The sequence below is a fragment of the Sphaeramia orbicularis genome, chromosome 17 (assembly GCF_902148855.1).
Source record: "Sphaeramia orbicularis chromosome 17, fSphaOr1.1, whole genome shotgun sequence".
NCBI lineage: Eukaryota > Metazoa > Chordata > Actinopteri > Kurtiformes > Apogonidae > Sphaeramia > Sphaeramia orbicularis.
The window spans coordinates 16,593,095-16,611,172 of NC_043973.1; the positions used below are offsets into that span (position 1 = coordinate 16,593,095).

General features: G+C 37.9%; 2 protein-coding genes across 2 annotated transcripts in view; one reads left to right on the forward strand and one right to left on the reverse strand.

The window, feature by feature from the left end:
* Nucleotides 1-6,588, reverse strand: part of LOC115437348 (sodium- and chloride-dependent GABA transporter 2-like) — a 60,536-nt gene extending 53,948 nt beyond the window's left edge. Inside the window, exons 1-9 of the mRNA XM_030160577.1 lie at nucleotides 6,556-6,588; nucleotides 3,730-3,931; nucleotides 3,496-3,630; nucleotides 3,247-3,387; nucleotides 2,379-2,463; nucleotides 2,156-2,288; nucleotides 1,943-2,077; nucleotides 1,157-1,260; nucleotides 743-867 (exon numbers count right to left, since the gene is read on the reverse strand). Of these exons, the coding sequence (XP_030016437.1) occupies nucleotides 743-867; nucleotides 1,157-1,260; nucleotides 1,943-2,077; nucleotides 2,156-2,288; nucleotides 2,379-2,463; nucleotides 3,247-3,387; nucleotides 3,496-3,630; nucleotides 3,730-3,931; nucleotides 6,556-6,588 (1,093 nt within the window). The remainder of the gene's footprint in view (nucleotides 1-742; nucleotides 868-1,156; nucleotides 1,261-1,942; nucleotides 2,078-2,155; nucleotides 2,289-2,378; nucleotides 2,464-3,246; nucleotides 3,388-3,495; nucleotides 3,631-3,729; nucleotides 3,932-6,555) is intronic.
* Nucleotides 6,589-15,488: 8,900 nt separating this feature from the next.
* Nucleotides 15,489-17,852, forward strand: gadd45aa (growth arrest and DNA-damage-inducible, alpha, a). The gene is made up of 4 exons (XM_030161390.1): nucleotides 15,489-15,657; nucleotides 16,153-16,254; nucleotides 16,517-16,742; nucleotides 17,008-17,852. Exons 1-4 carry the CDS (start codon nucleotides 15,608-15,610, stop codon nucleotides 17,119-17,121), a joined length of 492 nt encoding a protein of 163 aa, XP_030017250.1. The 5' UTR covers nucleotides 15,489-15,607; the 3' UTR covers nucleotides 17,122-17,852.
* Nucleotides 17,853-18,078: the final 226 nt, after the last annotated feature.

The following is an 18,078-nucleotide window of genomic DNA, read 5'->3' on the forward strand; positions in this document are numbered from 1 at the left end:
GTTAAGTGTCAGCCTTGTAAATCCAAGCTGAACTGACTGTACATATCCTGACCAAGGAAAATCTAATTCTCACTTTCTGCAGTAATCTACACCTGGCTTTTCTGCCTCCGTCCAAAATAATATACATTTTATTGACTAAATGTTGTCTTAAATTAATGTTTATTTGCAACATAGTATAGCAAGCTATTACATGATCAAAAACAAATAAATTTTATCAAAAAAAAAAAAGTCTCTGTTTTGAATGTCTGGGGTCACCAGAAATTTGTCATGTTAAAATGGGGTCACGAGCCAAAAAGGTTGGGAAACACTGCTGTAAAATCATCTTAAATAGTTTAAACAGACAGTTTTGACCACGTCAGCTTCTATTTATGTATTTTCACAGTCTGATAGTTCAACAGTTTCATCACAAACTGCAACTCTCTTTACTTGTAAAGTTGTACCTTTAATACCAGACACTTCCAGTCCTACACTAGTCTGTTTATGTCTACAGTTACCTGCAGAGGTGGTAAAAGTACTCACATTCTGTACTTAAGTAGAAGTACAGCTACTTGTGTGAAAAAATACTCTCGTAAAAGTAGAAGTACTGATTCACCTCCTTTATTAAGTAAAAGTAAAAAGTACAACTTTTCAATTGTAGTAAAGTACAAAAGTAAAAAGTAAATATAATACCAGACACTTACAGTTACCTGAATGTTGTGAAATGGGACAGACCTAATGTGTTCATCCCTAAGTGATACCACACCTGATTCAGCCACTGTCCTGATGTCAACACCCAACTCATATGACATGAAGCCAAGGACAGAGAAGACAGCAAATCCAGCTACAAAACTGGTTAAACTGTTCAGTAGGCACAGGGCAAATGTATCTCTGAAAGTGAAAAAGATGATTATGTACAGTAATCCTCCATCACGTTAACATATCATATACACAGTGGTGGAGAATCCCAGCTCCATAAAGTAAAAGTCCTGCCATGTATTTATTCCAACCATTCACTGAACCAGCCCATTTTGATGAGCACCTCTCCTCATCCAGGCAAATGGGATAATTAGTGGAATCACCAGTGTTAGATGAACAGGTAGGACCAAAACATGGCAGGACTTTTACTTTATGGAGCTGAGATTCTCCACCACTGCACAGGGATGTCTGTTTGACTCACCTGTAGCAGTTGTTGTTGAACTTGTTGTAGCTTCCCATAGATGACAAAGTGCCTGTACACACGCAGTAGGAGAATAAAATCTGACTCCCAGCATCCATCCACACCTACAAACAGTTAATACATACTGGAGTTTGGATTGCTGTTCAATATGCGTAACTGTTATTAAGAGTATGTCAACATGAGTGTGCCTCACGCTTAAATTAAAAAAAAATAATAAAAAATACAGTCAGATTTTTGCCAACACAACTGTTTCTAGACTGTAGGTTACATGACAAAATCTTATTCACATAAGATAAATTCAGTAATCTTTTATCTACAGCAGATGGCAGCATTGCATCCTCCATAGCATCCATTATTATTTAATAAAACACTTTCTTCCTGACATACATCACAACTGTAGTTCTATGTAATAGGTTGAACTAACAAGACCATAAAACTACTTTACAGCACCAGGTTAAACAAGTTTACTGTTTTTCCAAGTCAGTAGGTTAGTGTAGAACACACTCATGATCCCTCACACTCCACCCACTGAAATTCTATTTTTCCTAATTTTTAGATGGACAAAACTTGACATTTACGTAAATAGAAAAGTTGCATTTGACTTACAACTGTACAGAATTTTTAAATGTACTTTTTATGGTTTGTTTACAGGGAAGAAAATATTCAAAGTCTGACAGTAACATCTGCATCTGAAATGTTTTTTTTATGCATACAGTTTTCCCTGTTCTTTCTTTGATTGTTACTTAACACAACAATCAAACTAGTCACACAGTGTTTTTTTCTCACCTGTGGATCAGTCAGACGTGTGGGATCTGGCAAGAGATAAAACCTGATCCCATCTATGGCTCCAGGTAAAGTCACACCTCGGATCAGATACGCAATCAGCATAAAATAAGGAAAAGTAGCTGTGAAATAGACAACCTGAGACAGACGCACGGATGTGGTTAATAACGGATGAAGTTCCAGGTCAGGATTTTTGTTTTAAAGACTCATTCTTACCTTTCCGGAAGTCTTGACACTTTTGAAGATACAGAGGTAACAGACGATCCAGCTAAGAAGAAGACACCCAACCAGGTCCCAACACATGTCCCCTATCTCATCAATCCCATCAGACAAACGTAGGACCCGTCTCCTAAAAACACAAAGAAAACTTGTCAGGAAACAACTTCAAGTGTCAAGTGATAAAAACTGTCCACACTTAAATTAATAATAACATACTTACTGCCAGAATTCTTTGACTGATGATGTCACATTTTGGTTGAGATGACCGTACGCTGAGTCATTGTGACTAGAATCAACACAGTTGTCTTACAGTGGGAGAACAAAACCATGTTAGAGAAACTACAGATGGTTAATGCAAGAGAACACAGAGAACCATGGAGAAACTCAGTGTGTACAAACATCAGCATGGTGACAATAGTACAACTCACATTTATGTGATAATCAGGTGAATTATGTAATGAATTAAAACAGATGTCTTCAACTGTACACAATCAGACTTCATGTCATGATAAATACCAAAAGTAATGAAACTCTAGACTCCTGTAGTTTTAGCCACTGCTTTCAGTCTGCTCAGTGTCCAGACGTAGGTTCTAGTACAGGGATGTCAAACTCATTTTAGTTCAGGAGCTACATACAGCCCAATTTGATCTCAAACCAATAAAATAGCAACACAATAGCCTATAAAAAATGAAAACTCCTTATTTGCTCATTTTCAGTGCAAAACAGTAGAATTAAATTGTGAAATTGTCTACATTTACAAACTATCCTTTCACAAAAACTGTGAATAACCTGAAAAACCTAAAATTTCTTAAGAAAAATAAGTGCAATTTTAACAATATTGTTCCTCAGCTTATCATTTTTACACGAGCATTACAACTTACAGATTAGAGTGAATCTATAAAGACACAAAACATTTAGTAACAGCCAAAATATTGGTAAATTTTTGTGAGTTTGATACCCTTGACTGTTAATATCTTCAGTGTAATTTTTACACTTGGCAAATTCATCCTGCTGGACAGACTGGAACCTTTGGCGGGCCAATTTTGGCTCATGGGCCTTATGTTTGACACCCCTGTTCTAGTTTGTACCTGTGTTCCAGGTGTTGTTACATCTGGCCCAGGGGAGCTCAGAGGTGAAGGAAGAGAAGAGGTAGAGGAAGGCCCAGGCCAGGATGACGATATAATACGTCACAGTGTAAAGTGTAATCATTTGAGTTCCGTAGCCTAAACCTAATGAAACAATTATAGTAATATTTCAACATGAAGTAAAGAAGTAGTAATGCACATATTTCAGTTGTTAGAATTCACTGTACTGAACATGTAGCTGAGTTCCAGCACCTTCAAATAAAGGACATATTTTCCTCCAGCATGTGACTCCACCTTGACCAGTTAACTGTCCCACTGACACCTCTAGGAAGAAGATGGGGATTCCACAGGTGACCAGAAACAAGATATAAGGCACCAGGAAAACTCCTGCAGAAACGACCAACAATACATTACACAGAGAAATATATTTACAATGTTCAACAAATTCACTAAACAAAGTTGAAATTTAAAGCTTTGACAGACAACCTCCTCCATTTTTGAAGCAGAGATATGGAAACCTCCAAATATTCCCCAGACCGATGATTTCTCCAGTGATGGCTAAGACAAACTCCCTCTTATTGGCCCATTGGCCTCTCCGATCAGTCTTTTCCATGAGATGATGTGGACTGTTACCATCCCTCATCAGAATCTTCTCTGGATTGTTTGTTGATTCCATAGACGAGTCGTGCTGGAACATGAATGATAAGCAATTAATTAAAGTGACAGTCCTGTTGTTACTTGTTGCTCATCTTCCATTTTACTTCACAGTAATATAAAATGACTTGTAGCAAAAAGTGAAAAGTCTTGAGGAAGAATGCAGAGAATGTGGATGTTGCATTCTTTCTCAGTTATAGAAGAACTAATGCTATAATCTGTCATTGGTTCAAACTGGAGATGGAATCTGGGTGTCCCTGCTTTATTGGTTGAGGAGTTCTAAACTAACCTTTATGTACACTGGTGCTCAACAAAACAACACGTCAGAAGGATACGCTCATATTCCTCAGCGACAAGACGATTGTTATTATTATGGAACAAAATGGGGTAGCTGTGGCTCAGCTGGTAGAGCGAATCTTCCAATGACCAAAGGGTCAGCAGTTCAAATCCTGTCAAAGTGTCACTGACACTGTACCCTAAATTGCCCCTCTGGCAGCACGTTGCATGGCAGCAGCCACCTACTGGTGTATGTGTGTGTGAATGGTGAGGCCTTGTAAAGCACTTTGGGCGCCATGATGGTGTATAAAATGTGCTATGTAAGCGCAGTCCATTAACCAAAATAATAGAATATATTTTCTACAAAAACAAAAAAGTATCACATGACTCATGGCACCATCTTTCTACTGTGTTTGTCCAGACAGTTTTTTACACTATGTCCTACATCAGGGGTGTCCAACCTTGGTCCTCAAGATCTACTATCCTGCATGTTTCAGATGTTTCCCTCTTCCGGCACAGCTGACGGTCGTTATCAGGCTTCTGCAGAGCTTGATGATAGGCTTATCATTTGAATCAGGTGTGTTGGAAGAGGGATACATCTAAAACATGCAGGACAGTAGCTCTTGAGGACCAGGATTGGGCACCCCTGTCCTACATGTTCTAAAATAGCAGGTGGTGCTATGGGTGAAATAACATGTATCAGTGTCCTGCCGAGTCCTGCCAAATAATGCACCAGTTTTTACCATCAGGACAATAGCAGAAAATAACAGTTTCTATATTGTTTTGGGCTGACCTATGTTCTGAAAACACCACAGACATGAATGTTAAGTTCTGCATTTATCTAACACTCCCCATCGTCCCAGTCATTGACAACTGGCCCAGTGACTGGAAGGATGGTGGACTCACTGCAGTGGACAGATGGACTTTCAGTAAGATAAAAGGCGTAATAATAAATAAGTGCTTACTCATTTTGGTTTTATTTTGTCGATTGTACTTTACTGATCAATGTGTAACATCTCTGATATGACCTAAAAAATTGATAGCACTAAGACAAAGCACAAAATTTGTAACACATCGAAAAAAAACCTACCTGAATTATTTTTTAGTGTCTTTCATGTAGTTCAGCAAGAAACAGATGTAATCCTAAAATTCAGTTTACGGTTCTCTAAGATAACTGGACAAGACTACAAAGGCAGAGTACAAAGGTTAAACTGTGTGTGAGCTGTAAATCTCTGTGCACATTAGTCAGTGCCAGCAGTGACAATAGATAAACATTGAAATGTTAAAGATTTCTAAAATGTAACGGATGTTCCATTGCTTGGTCACTCCATTCACACTTGACGCATCTACAGATAAAGATCACATTCTTACGTCAACACGAAACTTTTTGCAACTAAATAGTACACACATGAGCTATTTAAGGAACGATTCTGTAATGGACACAACTGGCTAAATGGAGTCTTGTCATATACAGTGTCCCTTTTTGCTGTGCCCAGAGGAGTCCACTTCAAAGGTTTTGTAATATTTAAACATAATACGCGCAAACCCTTGGCCTGACTTATCAGGCACACTACTGCCACCCAGTGGCCTGACTTATCAGTGCATGTCAAAGTTTTTGGACAGACAGACGGACGGATGACCAACTGATGACAGTACCCTGCGGCCAGTGTGGCCGAGGGTAAAAATATGAACAACACTTATTCCACTAGTGTAGTGAAAATTTTCAAAAACAATACAGAGATGCAGTAAAAAAGGAAAAGTACACAGTAAGAAACCATGTGACTCCTTAACCTTGTGACTATTAGCCAAAACAGGTGCAGTCTCCTCAAGAGGCAGTAACCAACACTTACCGCAGGCATCACCAAATGACAGACCTTGGTCCTGACCTGGACCCAGTGATGGTTCTGTCCGGACCCGTGACCAATCTGATAAACTCCTGAGAATGGATCATTTTCATAAAGTACTTTTTCCAAAGGTGGCAGTTATAGACTGCAGGTGCTGCTACTTCAGCTAATAGACAATAGCTTCACTCAGATGAGCCAATCAAATTGCTTGTTTACCCTGCGCAGCGCGCGCACCAGAGCAGAGAGAAAGACACATATGGCGGCAGGCCAACTGCCATGGAGACAGTGATGGCGGCATGTCTCACTCCAAAACAAGGAAAGTTGATGCGGAAAACCGTTGTTTTTAGGGTGCTTTCACACTGCGTACCCAAGTCCGTACTTTATTTAGATACGTTCACAACTTTCCCGCAGATGTTGCCTTCACAAGCACGTACCGCGGCCTGTGTGTGTGTTCCAGGGCTGAAACAGTAGGTGGCGGTGTGAGGGAATTCTGTCGCTATCCTACAAAGGCAGAAGTCAGAAGAAGACAAACTCTTACCGCAGTGTTTCCGCTGGTCAGGGTTTGGCCCATGCCGCCACACCACACATTTCATACAAAAACCCATCACTGCCGCATTAGACTTATTATATGTACAATATATAATAGTCCGGGACAAACGTCCTCCCCTCAAATGAAAGTTTCCAAAGCTTCAGGGGGCAGAGAAAAGATAAATGAACGTAAAGTTTCACCTTCCCTTCTGCAGGGGTAGAGACCCCCGGCCCTTTCCCCTATAGTATTAAGAGTAGGACGGAAACCGATGCATGCGCGCGGTTACCCACCGAAACGCACGCGTCTGCAACCCCACCCCAGCCGAAATGCGCACGTGTGGGCGAGAGTTCCCCACCACCAATAACCGAAACGCACCCGCGTGCCCCCCCGCCCCCCCCCCCCCCCACACACACACACACACACACACACACACACACATTACACAATGCCACACTAACAGATATTCCACAGTTTGAGAAGAGTTTTATTCACCTCGGTTTGCACTTTTTAATTTATTTTATTCTGAGGTTTCTGTTTTCTTTAATCTGAAATAAAGGCCTTAAATGTATTTGCCTGGGACTACTTTTACTTATGGTGAAAGAGCTAGCTGTGCACTCTGTTAAACATTTCCTGCTTTGAAAATTGACAATAAATGTTGTTGAAACCATATGAAAATTTGAACATAGGGGAAGGCTCAAAGACACAAGTTGGACTTCAGTTCAGACCTTTTACGTGGAGGAAATTTGAATAACTGGATCTCAGTGATTTTTAATTGAATATCCCTGACTTACAGCGATACACAACTAAGCTAAAAGTCAAATCCACACAATATGTGAAATGTTCATTTGGAACAAATATTTCAAAACTATGTATAAGTCATAACACAAAAGGAGGTCAGTTCTTGCCTCATACACTATTTGCGTACTTATTATTTCACATCTCAGTGAGCACAAAAATGGAAAAGGAAAATAGTTCCCACAGCCTGCCGTAAAGGCCACAGAGGTTATACATCCTCAGAGTTGAGCAAAAATGTGGTCACGCTTGAACTCACTGTGTCATTGTGTCAACGACTGTCTACAGGAGGAGGAGCATGTATGGCACCAAGCAGAGCTGGAGGGCAAGGTACACATCCATGGAGGTCGACTGCAGAGATTTAGCAGAGCAGTGACTCTATAGAGGTTTGAGTGAGTTGAGCATCATTGGAGAAGATCCACCAGGAACATCTCAGAGGCATCAGAGAAAGCCTCCCAATGACTCTGGATGAGGAGATCTATGAGGATGAGGGTTGTTATTTTCACCATTTCATGTTTTTCTTACAAGAAACATGTTCAACTCAGAGAAAATGGGCTTTTTATCCTGAATCTAAGGTACGACAGACCCTCAGCCTTCCACCACAATGAATAACCCACACTGTTGGAACTAAACCAGGGGTGTCAAACATACAGCCCACGGGCCAAAACCAACCCACCACATGTTCCAATCTGACCTGCAGAGTGAATTCACAAAGTGCAAAAATTACACTGAAAATATTAACAGTCGAGAATGTTTAATTCATTTTAGTTCCAAATGCCAACAAACTTCTCTCAGTTTTTGGTGTGAATGTTTACCAGACCTGTGTCTTCATGAACAAATATGTTCACGTAACTCATATTCTTCCAAAAGTTTTTCAGAATTTCTTTATGTTGTCTTCTGTTATTCACAACTATTCTACACAATATCCAAGCAAATTTTATCTTCCGTACTGCCGAACTTCTGTCTGTCACTATTCTCTGAAATATCGTGGACCAAATCTGTGGAATAATCTAAGACCTGAACTTCAATCAACATCTACTTTATCATTGTTTAAAAAGCATCTGAAAAGGATTTTAATTCATGAAAAAATGTAAGGCTGTATATAATTTGATTTGTATTTGATGTTTTGTAATGTGGATTATATTTTTCTTGTTTTTACCTTAGTTTATTATTTCAATTATTTTGTATTTTTAATTACTTTTTTGTGTATTGTTCATTTCGGGGGAGGTATTCCTATAAGCCTTCTTTTTTTTTTTTTTGGCTTCTAACCTCTCCTGCACAGTCTTGTTACTTGTTTGAATGTTGTTGTTTTTCTTTTGTTGTTTTTATTATGTGCAAATAAATAAATAAACATTTTTACAATATTATACCTGTTACTAAATGATCTGTGCCTTTATGAATCCACTGTAATTTGTAATGCACATGTATAAATGACAAGATGAAGCATAACGTTAAAATTGCACTTTTTTTTTTTTTTTTGAGAAATTTCAGGTTGCTCAGGTTACTTACATTTTTTAGCCCACCAACCGATAGGCCACTTTGTAGGAGAATGATTTTAATCCAAAATTTTAAAGTCCCTTTTTGGAATTTATTATGAAGAACATAAACTATTGGCTTCCACAGAGTTAAATGTCTACCCTAGTATATAAAATGTAAGTAATAATTACTTAAATGGATCTGCAGATAAAACTGTTGCTTTAAAGGTTTTTGAGAGTAAGCCTACAATATAATTTTTCAGGGATAAACAGGACTGCAGATTGGACTGATATTATGTAGGCAGTCGCTGTTACTACAGAATGTACCAGATATAATAACACCACAGCTTATGGGTGGAAGGAGGTTTATTCATCTGAAGCAGTGCATAGTAAGCATTATGCTGATACCTCATAATTAATCAGTATTCAGGGTTCAGTTGACTGCAGCCTGAAACCCCACCAGTAGATGTCACCATACCTTCCATTAACAAACCTTTTATATTTCATTCACAATACTGGGTTACAAAAAAATGTTTTTTGCAAGTTGTCTAGGTTTTTTCAACTGAATTAGGACCATTTTGCACCGTTAAATCCAAAAGTTACATCTGTTTTTCTCAATCAGGTCAGGTTTTTTTGCTAATTTGATTTTGAAAAATTTGATTTTCTCACAAAATATAATAATTAATACCAAAATAAGATTGGTAAGCACACTTTATGAAACTTGTGACTTGATTCCTGTTAGGTACAATGGTGTATTCACTGCAGATGTAGCAGAATACGTCAGGCTTATTTTTGCAAGATCTTCTAGTTGAAGCCATTTCATTCACCTGTAATATTAAAAAAAAACATTAATCATAAATTGGCAAAAGAAAAATCTTCAGAACTCATTTATTGCAAGAAATATGAAAGAATTTTGTATCATATGATGTGAAAATGCCCATAAATGTAAGCAAAAATGTTAAAAAGCCAATATGTTGCATAGTTCAGAAAGTTGACCTGATTGAGCAAAATTAATGTGATTTTTGGATTCAGCACACCAAAATTATCCTAAATCAGCTCAAAAAATTTAAACAATAAATTTGTTGTTGACCAGTGTAATAGGATGAGTGGTTTTACATGGAAATAATACTAAAATAAAGAAACTAAAGCTGTCAAATGTAAACACAATGTGCTGTATGTCCATGAGAGAAGTATAAACTTATAATGGATATATAATTCTGCTATTGTTATATATTACATCATATAAGTACATTATTTAGCTTATCTTTGCAGTTGCATAACCACGCTTGTCTGTTCATTGTCCAATCCATCTGGAGACTTTTATAGACAAGTAATGAGGGATAATAATAGAAGAGAGTTACTTTGATAGGTTTCTGTACTCCTTGCTCTTTTTCTTTCTGTTACACTGGTCATCCTGCACTATAACATTGTTTTTGACCAAGAATAAAGTAATGATGATGATGATGATGATGATGATGATGATGATGATGATGATGATGATGATGATGATGATGATAAAGAGGGCATCTTTAAACTAATGTGATTTAGAAAATGTTTACTTCCCTTCACCTATTTTGTCAGGATTCAACAACTGTGGAACTTAAACCACATTTAGTGCAGTTTGACAAACAGAACAAGCATATTGAATAATATGTATTTCATTTGATGAGGTCTTAGGTTAGAATGTTTCAAATATGGATCTTATCTTTTGAGAGTTAATGTTAAAGTTAATGTCTATATGTTGTTAAATGAAGCCTGTATGGGTTGAGTCAAGGGTCATCATTATAAATCTGGATATGGGGATTCTTCCTGCCATGTAAACTGAAATAAACATACACAACTTCACACACACTTTACTTTCCTGACAATGATTCCCACCCATCTTTATGTTTTTCATGTAATAAAACACAAATCTGCACATTATCACTCTTTATTTTGCCTATTTCTTTTTCTGAGACAAACCATGCAAACAGTTGTGTCTACAAACTGCCTGTGATGTTTACTACTACTGCCTCCTACTGGCAGGCTTTAGAACAGTCAAAAGGACATCTATCATGTATTTGGGTAAATATCCAAGTTAAATTAGACTGAAAAAATCAGTTACAGAATAATGTTCATGTTTATCATTAGGTAATAAAAGCCAATTACAGATTTTATACTGAAAATGCACCTGCCATTTGAAGCATCACACAGAAGTCATTTTGTCAAAGTTTAGAAACTAAACATGCCAATACCTACAGAAGTGCAGAAGTTATGGAAGTGTGTTGTACAGAAGCATATCACGCTTGTGTGAGTACAGTAACTGTGAGTACAGTAACTGTGAATACAGTAAATGTGTGAGTACAGTAACTGTGTGAGTACAGTAACTGTGAGTACAGTAACTGTGTGAGTACAGTAATTATATAATTACAGTAACTGTGTGAGTACAGTAACTGTGTGAGTACAGTAAATGTATAATTACAGTAAATGTATGAGTACAGTAAATGTGTGAGTACAGTAACTGTGTGAGTACAGTAATTATATAATTACAGTAAATGTGTGAGTACAGTAACTGTGTGAGTACAGTAAATGTATAATTACAGTAAATGTATGAGTACAGTAAATGTGTGAGTACAGTAACTGTGTGAGTACAGTAATTATATAATTACAGTAAATGTGTGAGTACAGTAACTGTGTGAGTACAGTAAATGTATAATTACAGTAAATGTATGAGTACAGTAAATGTGTGAGTACAGTAACTGTGTGAGTACAGTAATTATATAATTACAGTAAATGTGTGAGTACAGTAACTGTGTGAGTACAGTAAATGTATAATTACAGTAAATGTATGAGTACAGTAAATGTGTGAGTACAGTAACTGTGTGAGTACAGTAATTATATAATTACAGTAAATGTGTGAGTACAGTAACTGTGTGAGTACAGTAAATGTATAATTACAGTAAATGTATGAGTACAGTAAATGTGTGAGTACAGTAACTGTGTGAGTACAGTAATTATATAATTACAGTAAATGTGTGAGTACAGTAACTGTGTGAGTACAGTAAATGTATAATTACAGTAAATGTATGAGTACAGTAACTGTGTGAGTACAGTAATTATATAATTACAGTAAATGTGTGAGTACAGTAACTGTGTGAGTACAGTAACTGTGTGTGTCCATGTGAATGCAATAAGCTTCCTTAAGAAATTGTGAAGCCTGTTTTTTTTTCTGTAAGTTTTGATAACAGCCACCAGGGGGCAGCATTACATCTCATATTATCAGCAACAGCAACATAACCTTTCACTTTTCCGTTTTCATTTTCCTGTAAGTTGTGTTTCAATTAGAGTTGTGTTAAAATATGATCGCAATTATAAGGAATCCAGTAGGCTTCAGACAGACAATTTCTACTATATAAAATATATCAAAACAGATTGAAATAGCTGGTTTATTTATATTATGGATAAAATTACAACCACAGACTCACAATGCACATATTAATGTGCTTGTTAGCTCACTTATATGACACATACCAAACAAATACTAATTTAAAACAGTGAAATCTAATGCTTTTACTCAGATAATGTAGATACAAATTTTAAGTCGACCCTCTTAGAACTTCATTTTCATGGGTAATTCTACAAAATCACAGGGAAAATATTGAACATTTTACTGCAGTATTTGTCTCCCTGCTTTATATAATAGTGTCCTATGATGCATTGTTGTAGATTCTGTGACCAAACTACAGTCTATATAAAGCAGTTAAAATAAACTCGGAAACATTTATTTGGCACAGCGAGGTACTTGACGTATTAGTGGATTATTTACTTCAGTAAATGGTATGGAGTGCACAGATCCCATTAAACCAAATGTGATGCAGTATGAAGGTTATGTAGGTTTACAGCTTGTGAAGGACTTATGTAAACACAACTTTCCAAACTCCCAAGTGAAATACTTAAATAAAATCTAAAAGTCAAGTCACATTCACACTTGCACTCATTTATTCTCATAAAAATCAATGGACAAGGTACAAAACTTTTTTCAAATTGTACAACTGAAAATGCATTTATGCTTACATTTGTAGGAATTTTGAACCTTTTAGCATTAGAAATAAGCTTGGATGCTGCTAAGAGGAAATAGGCTGCTCATTTGAGGACACTGGGACTCAAATCATCATCAAGGTGTAGAAACCATAATAAAAATCCCATTTTGTTGCAGAGAAAAGGCTATTTTGATAAACCTTTGTCCAGTGTGTTTGTTCACTTTTGACATACTGGTCATGAACAGTAAAATAACGTATGTGCTAATACAGTGCTGTCAAAGGTTTGGGATCACCTAGTCTTTTATCATTTTGAGAGCTACATGCCCTTGTTTCAATGCAACAAAGGTAATATAACATTACAAAGATTATTGAACAAACAAATATAGAGATGCACAGATATTGGTATAAAACTGTTTAATATCCATTATACCTTAAGCAGTAACAGAAAATTGTGGTTGTAGCTTATATATGTAGTTTTTTCACAAGTTTGGAGAACATGCTAACACAATATATACATGTAGGTTAAACATCCTGTAGACCAGGGGTGTGAAAAACAACAAAAAACTGTTTGATGGTTCAGTATTGATTCAGGTCAGTATATAAGGTGTTACTACAATTCTGTATTTTAACACCAACTTCACCATGCAACAAGACAGTGACTTGGAAATATGTCCAAGGTCTGTAAGGGTTATTGAAAGAGAAAACAGTCGGCTAGAGTGTTATCTATCATGTAATGACCTGTCCAGTCACCTGACCTAAATCCCACTGAACTGGATTCTAAGGTCAGAAAGAAATATCCAACTTTTCAAGAACTCCTTTAAGCTTGTCAAGAGGCATGGCAAAGTATTCTAGTTAAATGTTTGGACATACTGTTTGGAAGCCAGCTAGAGTGAATAAAACCTTGGAGGGAAACAGAGAGAGTACTAAGCTACCTATTTTTGTAAAATTAGGTGTGATGTCTCTGAAAAGCTGAGCTGAGGTGGCTCGGGCATCTGTTTCGGATGCCTCCTGGACGCCTCCCTGGGGAGGTGTTCCGGGCATGTCCTGCCAGGAGGAGGGAGAGGGAAGTCTGGGCATCCCTGCTTAGGCTGTTGCCCCCGTGACCCGGCCCCGGATAAGTGGCAGATAATGGATGGATGGATGGATGGTCTCTGAAAATGCTAAAAGTGTATTCAGATTCAGAAAAACTTTATTTATCCCATACAAGCAATTCATTTGCAGCTTACCACAGACATCAGCCCACATCCAAAGTGCAATGAGACAAACATAAATAACTCAGTGCATAAATACAGGACTATTGAAAGCAACTATGAATAAATGCATTTAAATAATCAACAATAAATAATCAATAAATACCAATGCAGACTAAAAGACCCTATTGGTTCCGCTAATATTTTTAAAAAAAAAGAAAAAGAAAAAAAACAACAACAACAAAAATCATATAATATGACTAAAATGGCTTTTGTCAGAGTTTAAAAGTGTGAAAGCTGAAGTAATAAAAGCTTTTGAATATCTGTTGGTTCTCCTCTAAGGAGTGTGGTAACACCGGCCTGAAGGTATCAAGGCAAACTTCTGATGTAACACATGGTGAGGGTCCTGATGATGGACGGGGCTTTTCCCACATGAAGCTCCCAGAGGGAAGACAAGTCTCTAAGTCTGACTCCAATGATCTTGGAGCATATTTTTACAATAGCATGCAGACTGTTCTTGTCTTTAGTTAAAACATTGAATCAAAAGATAAAAGAAAAAGTTAAAAGACTTTCAATAAATGAACAATAAAAGTTTCTTAAAACCTTCTCACTGACATTAAAAGAGTTCAGTCTCCTCATGAGATGGATTCTCTGTCGGCCCCTCTTCATCACAGATTAAGTGCTGGCATCAAACCTGAGCTTACAGTCAATAATAGTGCGAAGATATTTGTATGAATCCACAATCTGAACATCTTCCCCAGGTGTATGTATAGTGAATTTTGACAGCATGTGTATAAACACTCCACAGTGCAGCAGGGCTTTAAACATAGCGGCGCTCTAACTGCTTCCTGTTGGCTCATCCATGCACGCTCCTTCTTCTTCTCGCGCCAGTCCTTTTGGATCTCGCGCGCGGTTTCGGTACGTTTTCGCACGCTCCGGAACGAACCAATCAGGGGGGGTGTTTCTCGCACGAGCGTCCGTTGCCATGCAGTTGTCCTGAAACAGGTCCTGTCCCGTCCAGAAGTACGGCTGAGTCCTGCTGTCATTCCCTGCATGTTTGATGTGCATGGACGCAAATACCAGGTCAGTTTGAACCACTTTGGTGTCTATTTTTCTTTAATTGTTGCTTTTAGTAAGATATTTGTTGAGTTTTCGTGCATGTTCTCTGTTGCAGCAAGGGTCAAATTACAGTCGTGCACAAGTTATTGCAAGCTATATCCTGACGGTCATTTTGTTTGTTCACCATGATTTGTTTTTATTTCGGTCAAATGTTAGACTGTTTGCAGCCCGCAGGCAGCTGTAGTTACAGTAGGTAGTAACCCGTGTGCAGACGGACACGCCTGTTACCGTATTTCCATCCAATCACCATTGAGAGCACACCCATAACATTAGCATAGCACCAATGACATGGCTCATGCTAATATTGGGCTGACTGCATTGTCCCGGACGGTTTTAATGTGAAGTTGCCAGATTTATCTCTCAGTTGCAGCATACTAGACGACAGATAAAGTACGTGTTTAGTCGAGAAGACGCGAAGATAATTTGCCATCGTTGCACTCTTTGCTCTGAGGTGGATTTGGATTTTATGTACAACATGACATTTGAGGAACTAAGTGGGGATTATTCTCAAGAAAGGTAATTAAAGTTAAGATTATGGTTATATTTGTGTAATATTGCATTACAGCTGGCACCATGCATATTTTTCAGTGGAAAAAAAAAACTGCTAATGTGCAACGGCTTTTACTGCATTAATATGAAGAAAATGAGGTTAATTTTCAACCAAACTTGATGGTTTTTGTGATTAAATTATTAATCGGTTGAACTGTTCGTGTCGCGAGACCACTTTTTCTCAAACTAGCTAACACAACGACAGGTTTGGAGAGAAATTAATAAAGTATTTCAGATGCTGACATGACAGTCTGAACTATTTACTACATTTCTTCAGCTGCTTCAGCCTTTTCGACCGCAAACTGTTCGCTTCTAACTTGTCCGCATCTGTCAGTTGTGGTACCGGTAACTAAGCTAGGACACCGGCTAATTTTAACACAAACACGACGGTGTATGTGAGCTTTACGTGTCTCCGTTGAAACGACGTTAACATGACTTTATTTTTTTGTTTTTTCGCTGCAGAATGGATTCAGTGGCAAAAGCTTTGGAAGAAGTCCTCACCTCTGCGTTACCACAGGGCTGCATTACAGTGGGAGTCTACGAGGCTGCCAAGTCACTAAATGTGTAAGTACAAGGCTGTTCTTTTACATGGACAGTGTCAGTTTACATTCAGATGCTTCAGTGGCATCAAAACCTAATGAACTATTTTTCAAAAGCGCCATGTTTATAAGGTTACATTAACAAAGTCAGTTTATCAATTGAATCAAATATATGTTTAAATAAAAGGTTTTTAAAAAATGACCTTTTTGCATTTTTATCAAGCATTCCATATACTGTGCTTTGTTAATGTAAACATGATCTATATCTGTAATTCTTTCCTCTCCAGAGACCCCGATAATGTGGTTTTGTGCATCCTGGCTACGGATGACGAAGATGTGAAAGATGTGGCCCTCCAGATCCACTTCACCCTCATTCAGGCTTTCTGCTGCGAGAATGACATCAACATCTTGAGAGTCAACAATACCAGACGTCTGGCAGAAATACTGGGAGGTGGAGGAGGTGGAAAACAGAGCGGGGGTGAACCCATGGACCTACACTGTGTCCTTGTTAATGTAAGTACATATTATTTCAAATCACAGCTATATGAATCTTATTGTGTTATGATGTTAAACAAAATGCTGGATCATGTGATTGAAACTACTATTCATGGGAGAACTTGCCAGTACTTGTCCTTTGCATGCGGTAAACATGCACATGACTCCTCCCTCTTATGACTTCTGTGGAATCCAGTTGAGGGAAATACCTCATATTTGCACAAGCACAGGGCTGTAATCATGCATTTGCAATAACTATTTCTCTTTTTATGGCTATTTTCAGAGTCCACATTCAACATCATGGAAGGACCCTGCTTTAAGCAAAGTGAATCGATTCTGCAGAGAAAGCCGCTGCATGGACCAGTGGGTGCCCATCATCAATCTGCCTGAACGATGAAGACCTGCAAAACCCTGTAAATGGACTTAAAACTGCACAAAAAGAGTGGTGTGAACCCTGATGGACACGTTACCACCTAGAGATCAAATTCCAAGCACAGTTGATGGGGGAAAAAGACACCACTGTCTACTTGGGATTATTTAAAGGCGGCAAAAAAAAAAAGCTGGATAGATTTCCACTTGGACAGTATTGTTTGGAGTTGCGTCTGTCAACCTTGGCAACCTCGATAAGATGGCGAGACTGTTGTATTGTCATGAGGTGGGAATTAAAAAAGCATGTGTGCTTTTTCATGTGAAACTGGACACTGTACAGAAGGATCATATCATGTGTTTGTTTGGTAAAGCCTCTGTGACGACTCAGAACAGTCGGGAGAAACCCAAAAAAGGAGCTGTTGAGTGGACCAGGGCCTCGGCCTCTCTCTGCAGAAACAAAGCACTTGTTGAAACACTGGACCTGCATTTTCATTTATTTGATTAAATCTGTTAATGTTGATGTTGCTATTGTCATAATTTAAAAAGGGAAGGGCTAAACATCCAGTGAAGACATTCTATGTATTTAGTGTTTCTTATACAAGCTGTTTTTTGCCACAAGTATAATAGTTCTTTTGTTACAATTTAAGTTATTTCTAATGATATTTAAGTGTATTTATGTTTCATTTTTTACCTTAACCATTTGCAAATTCTGAATACAAGACACATATGTATTACTGTCAATAAAAAAGTATTTTTGGAGCCAGAACTGCATGTTTCTTTTATTATTATTATCATTATTAGTCGTATTATACTTCTGGTAATTGAACAAAGCTGAGCTGGATTTTGACCTTTAGCAAGCAGCTGTAAAGAGGAGTCACGTGCAGATCGCAGGGGTCACGCTGGCCTCTGTGGCCCCAGTGCCATCTCTGAGCTGAAGAGAACAATAATCCTCGCCGCTCTGCTCGGGGCTTCTGCTTCCGTCAGC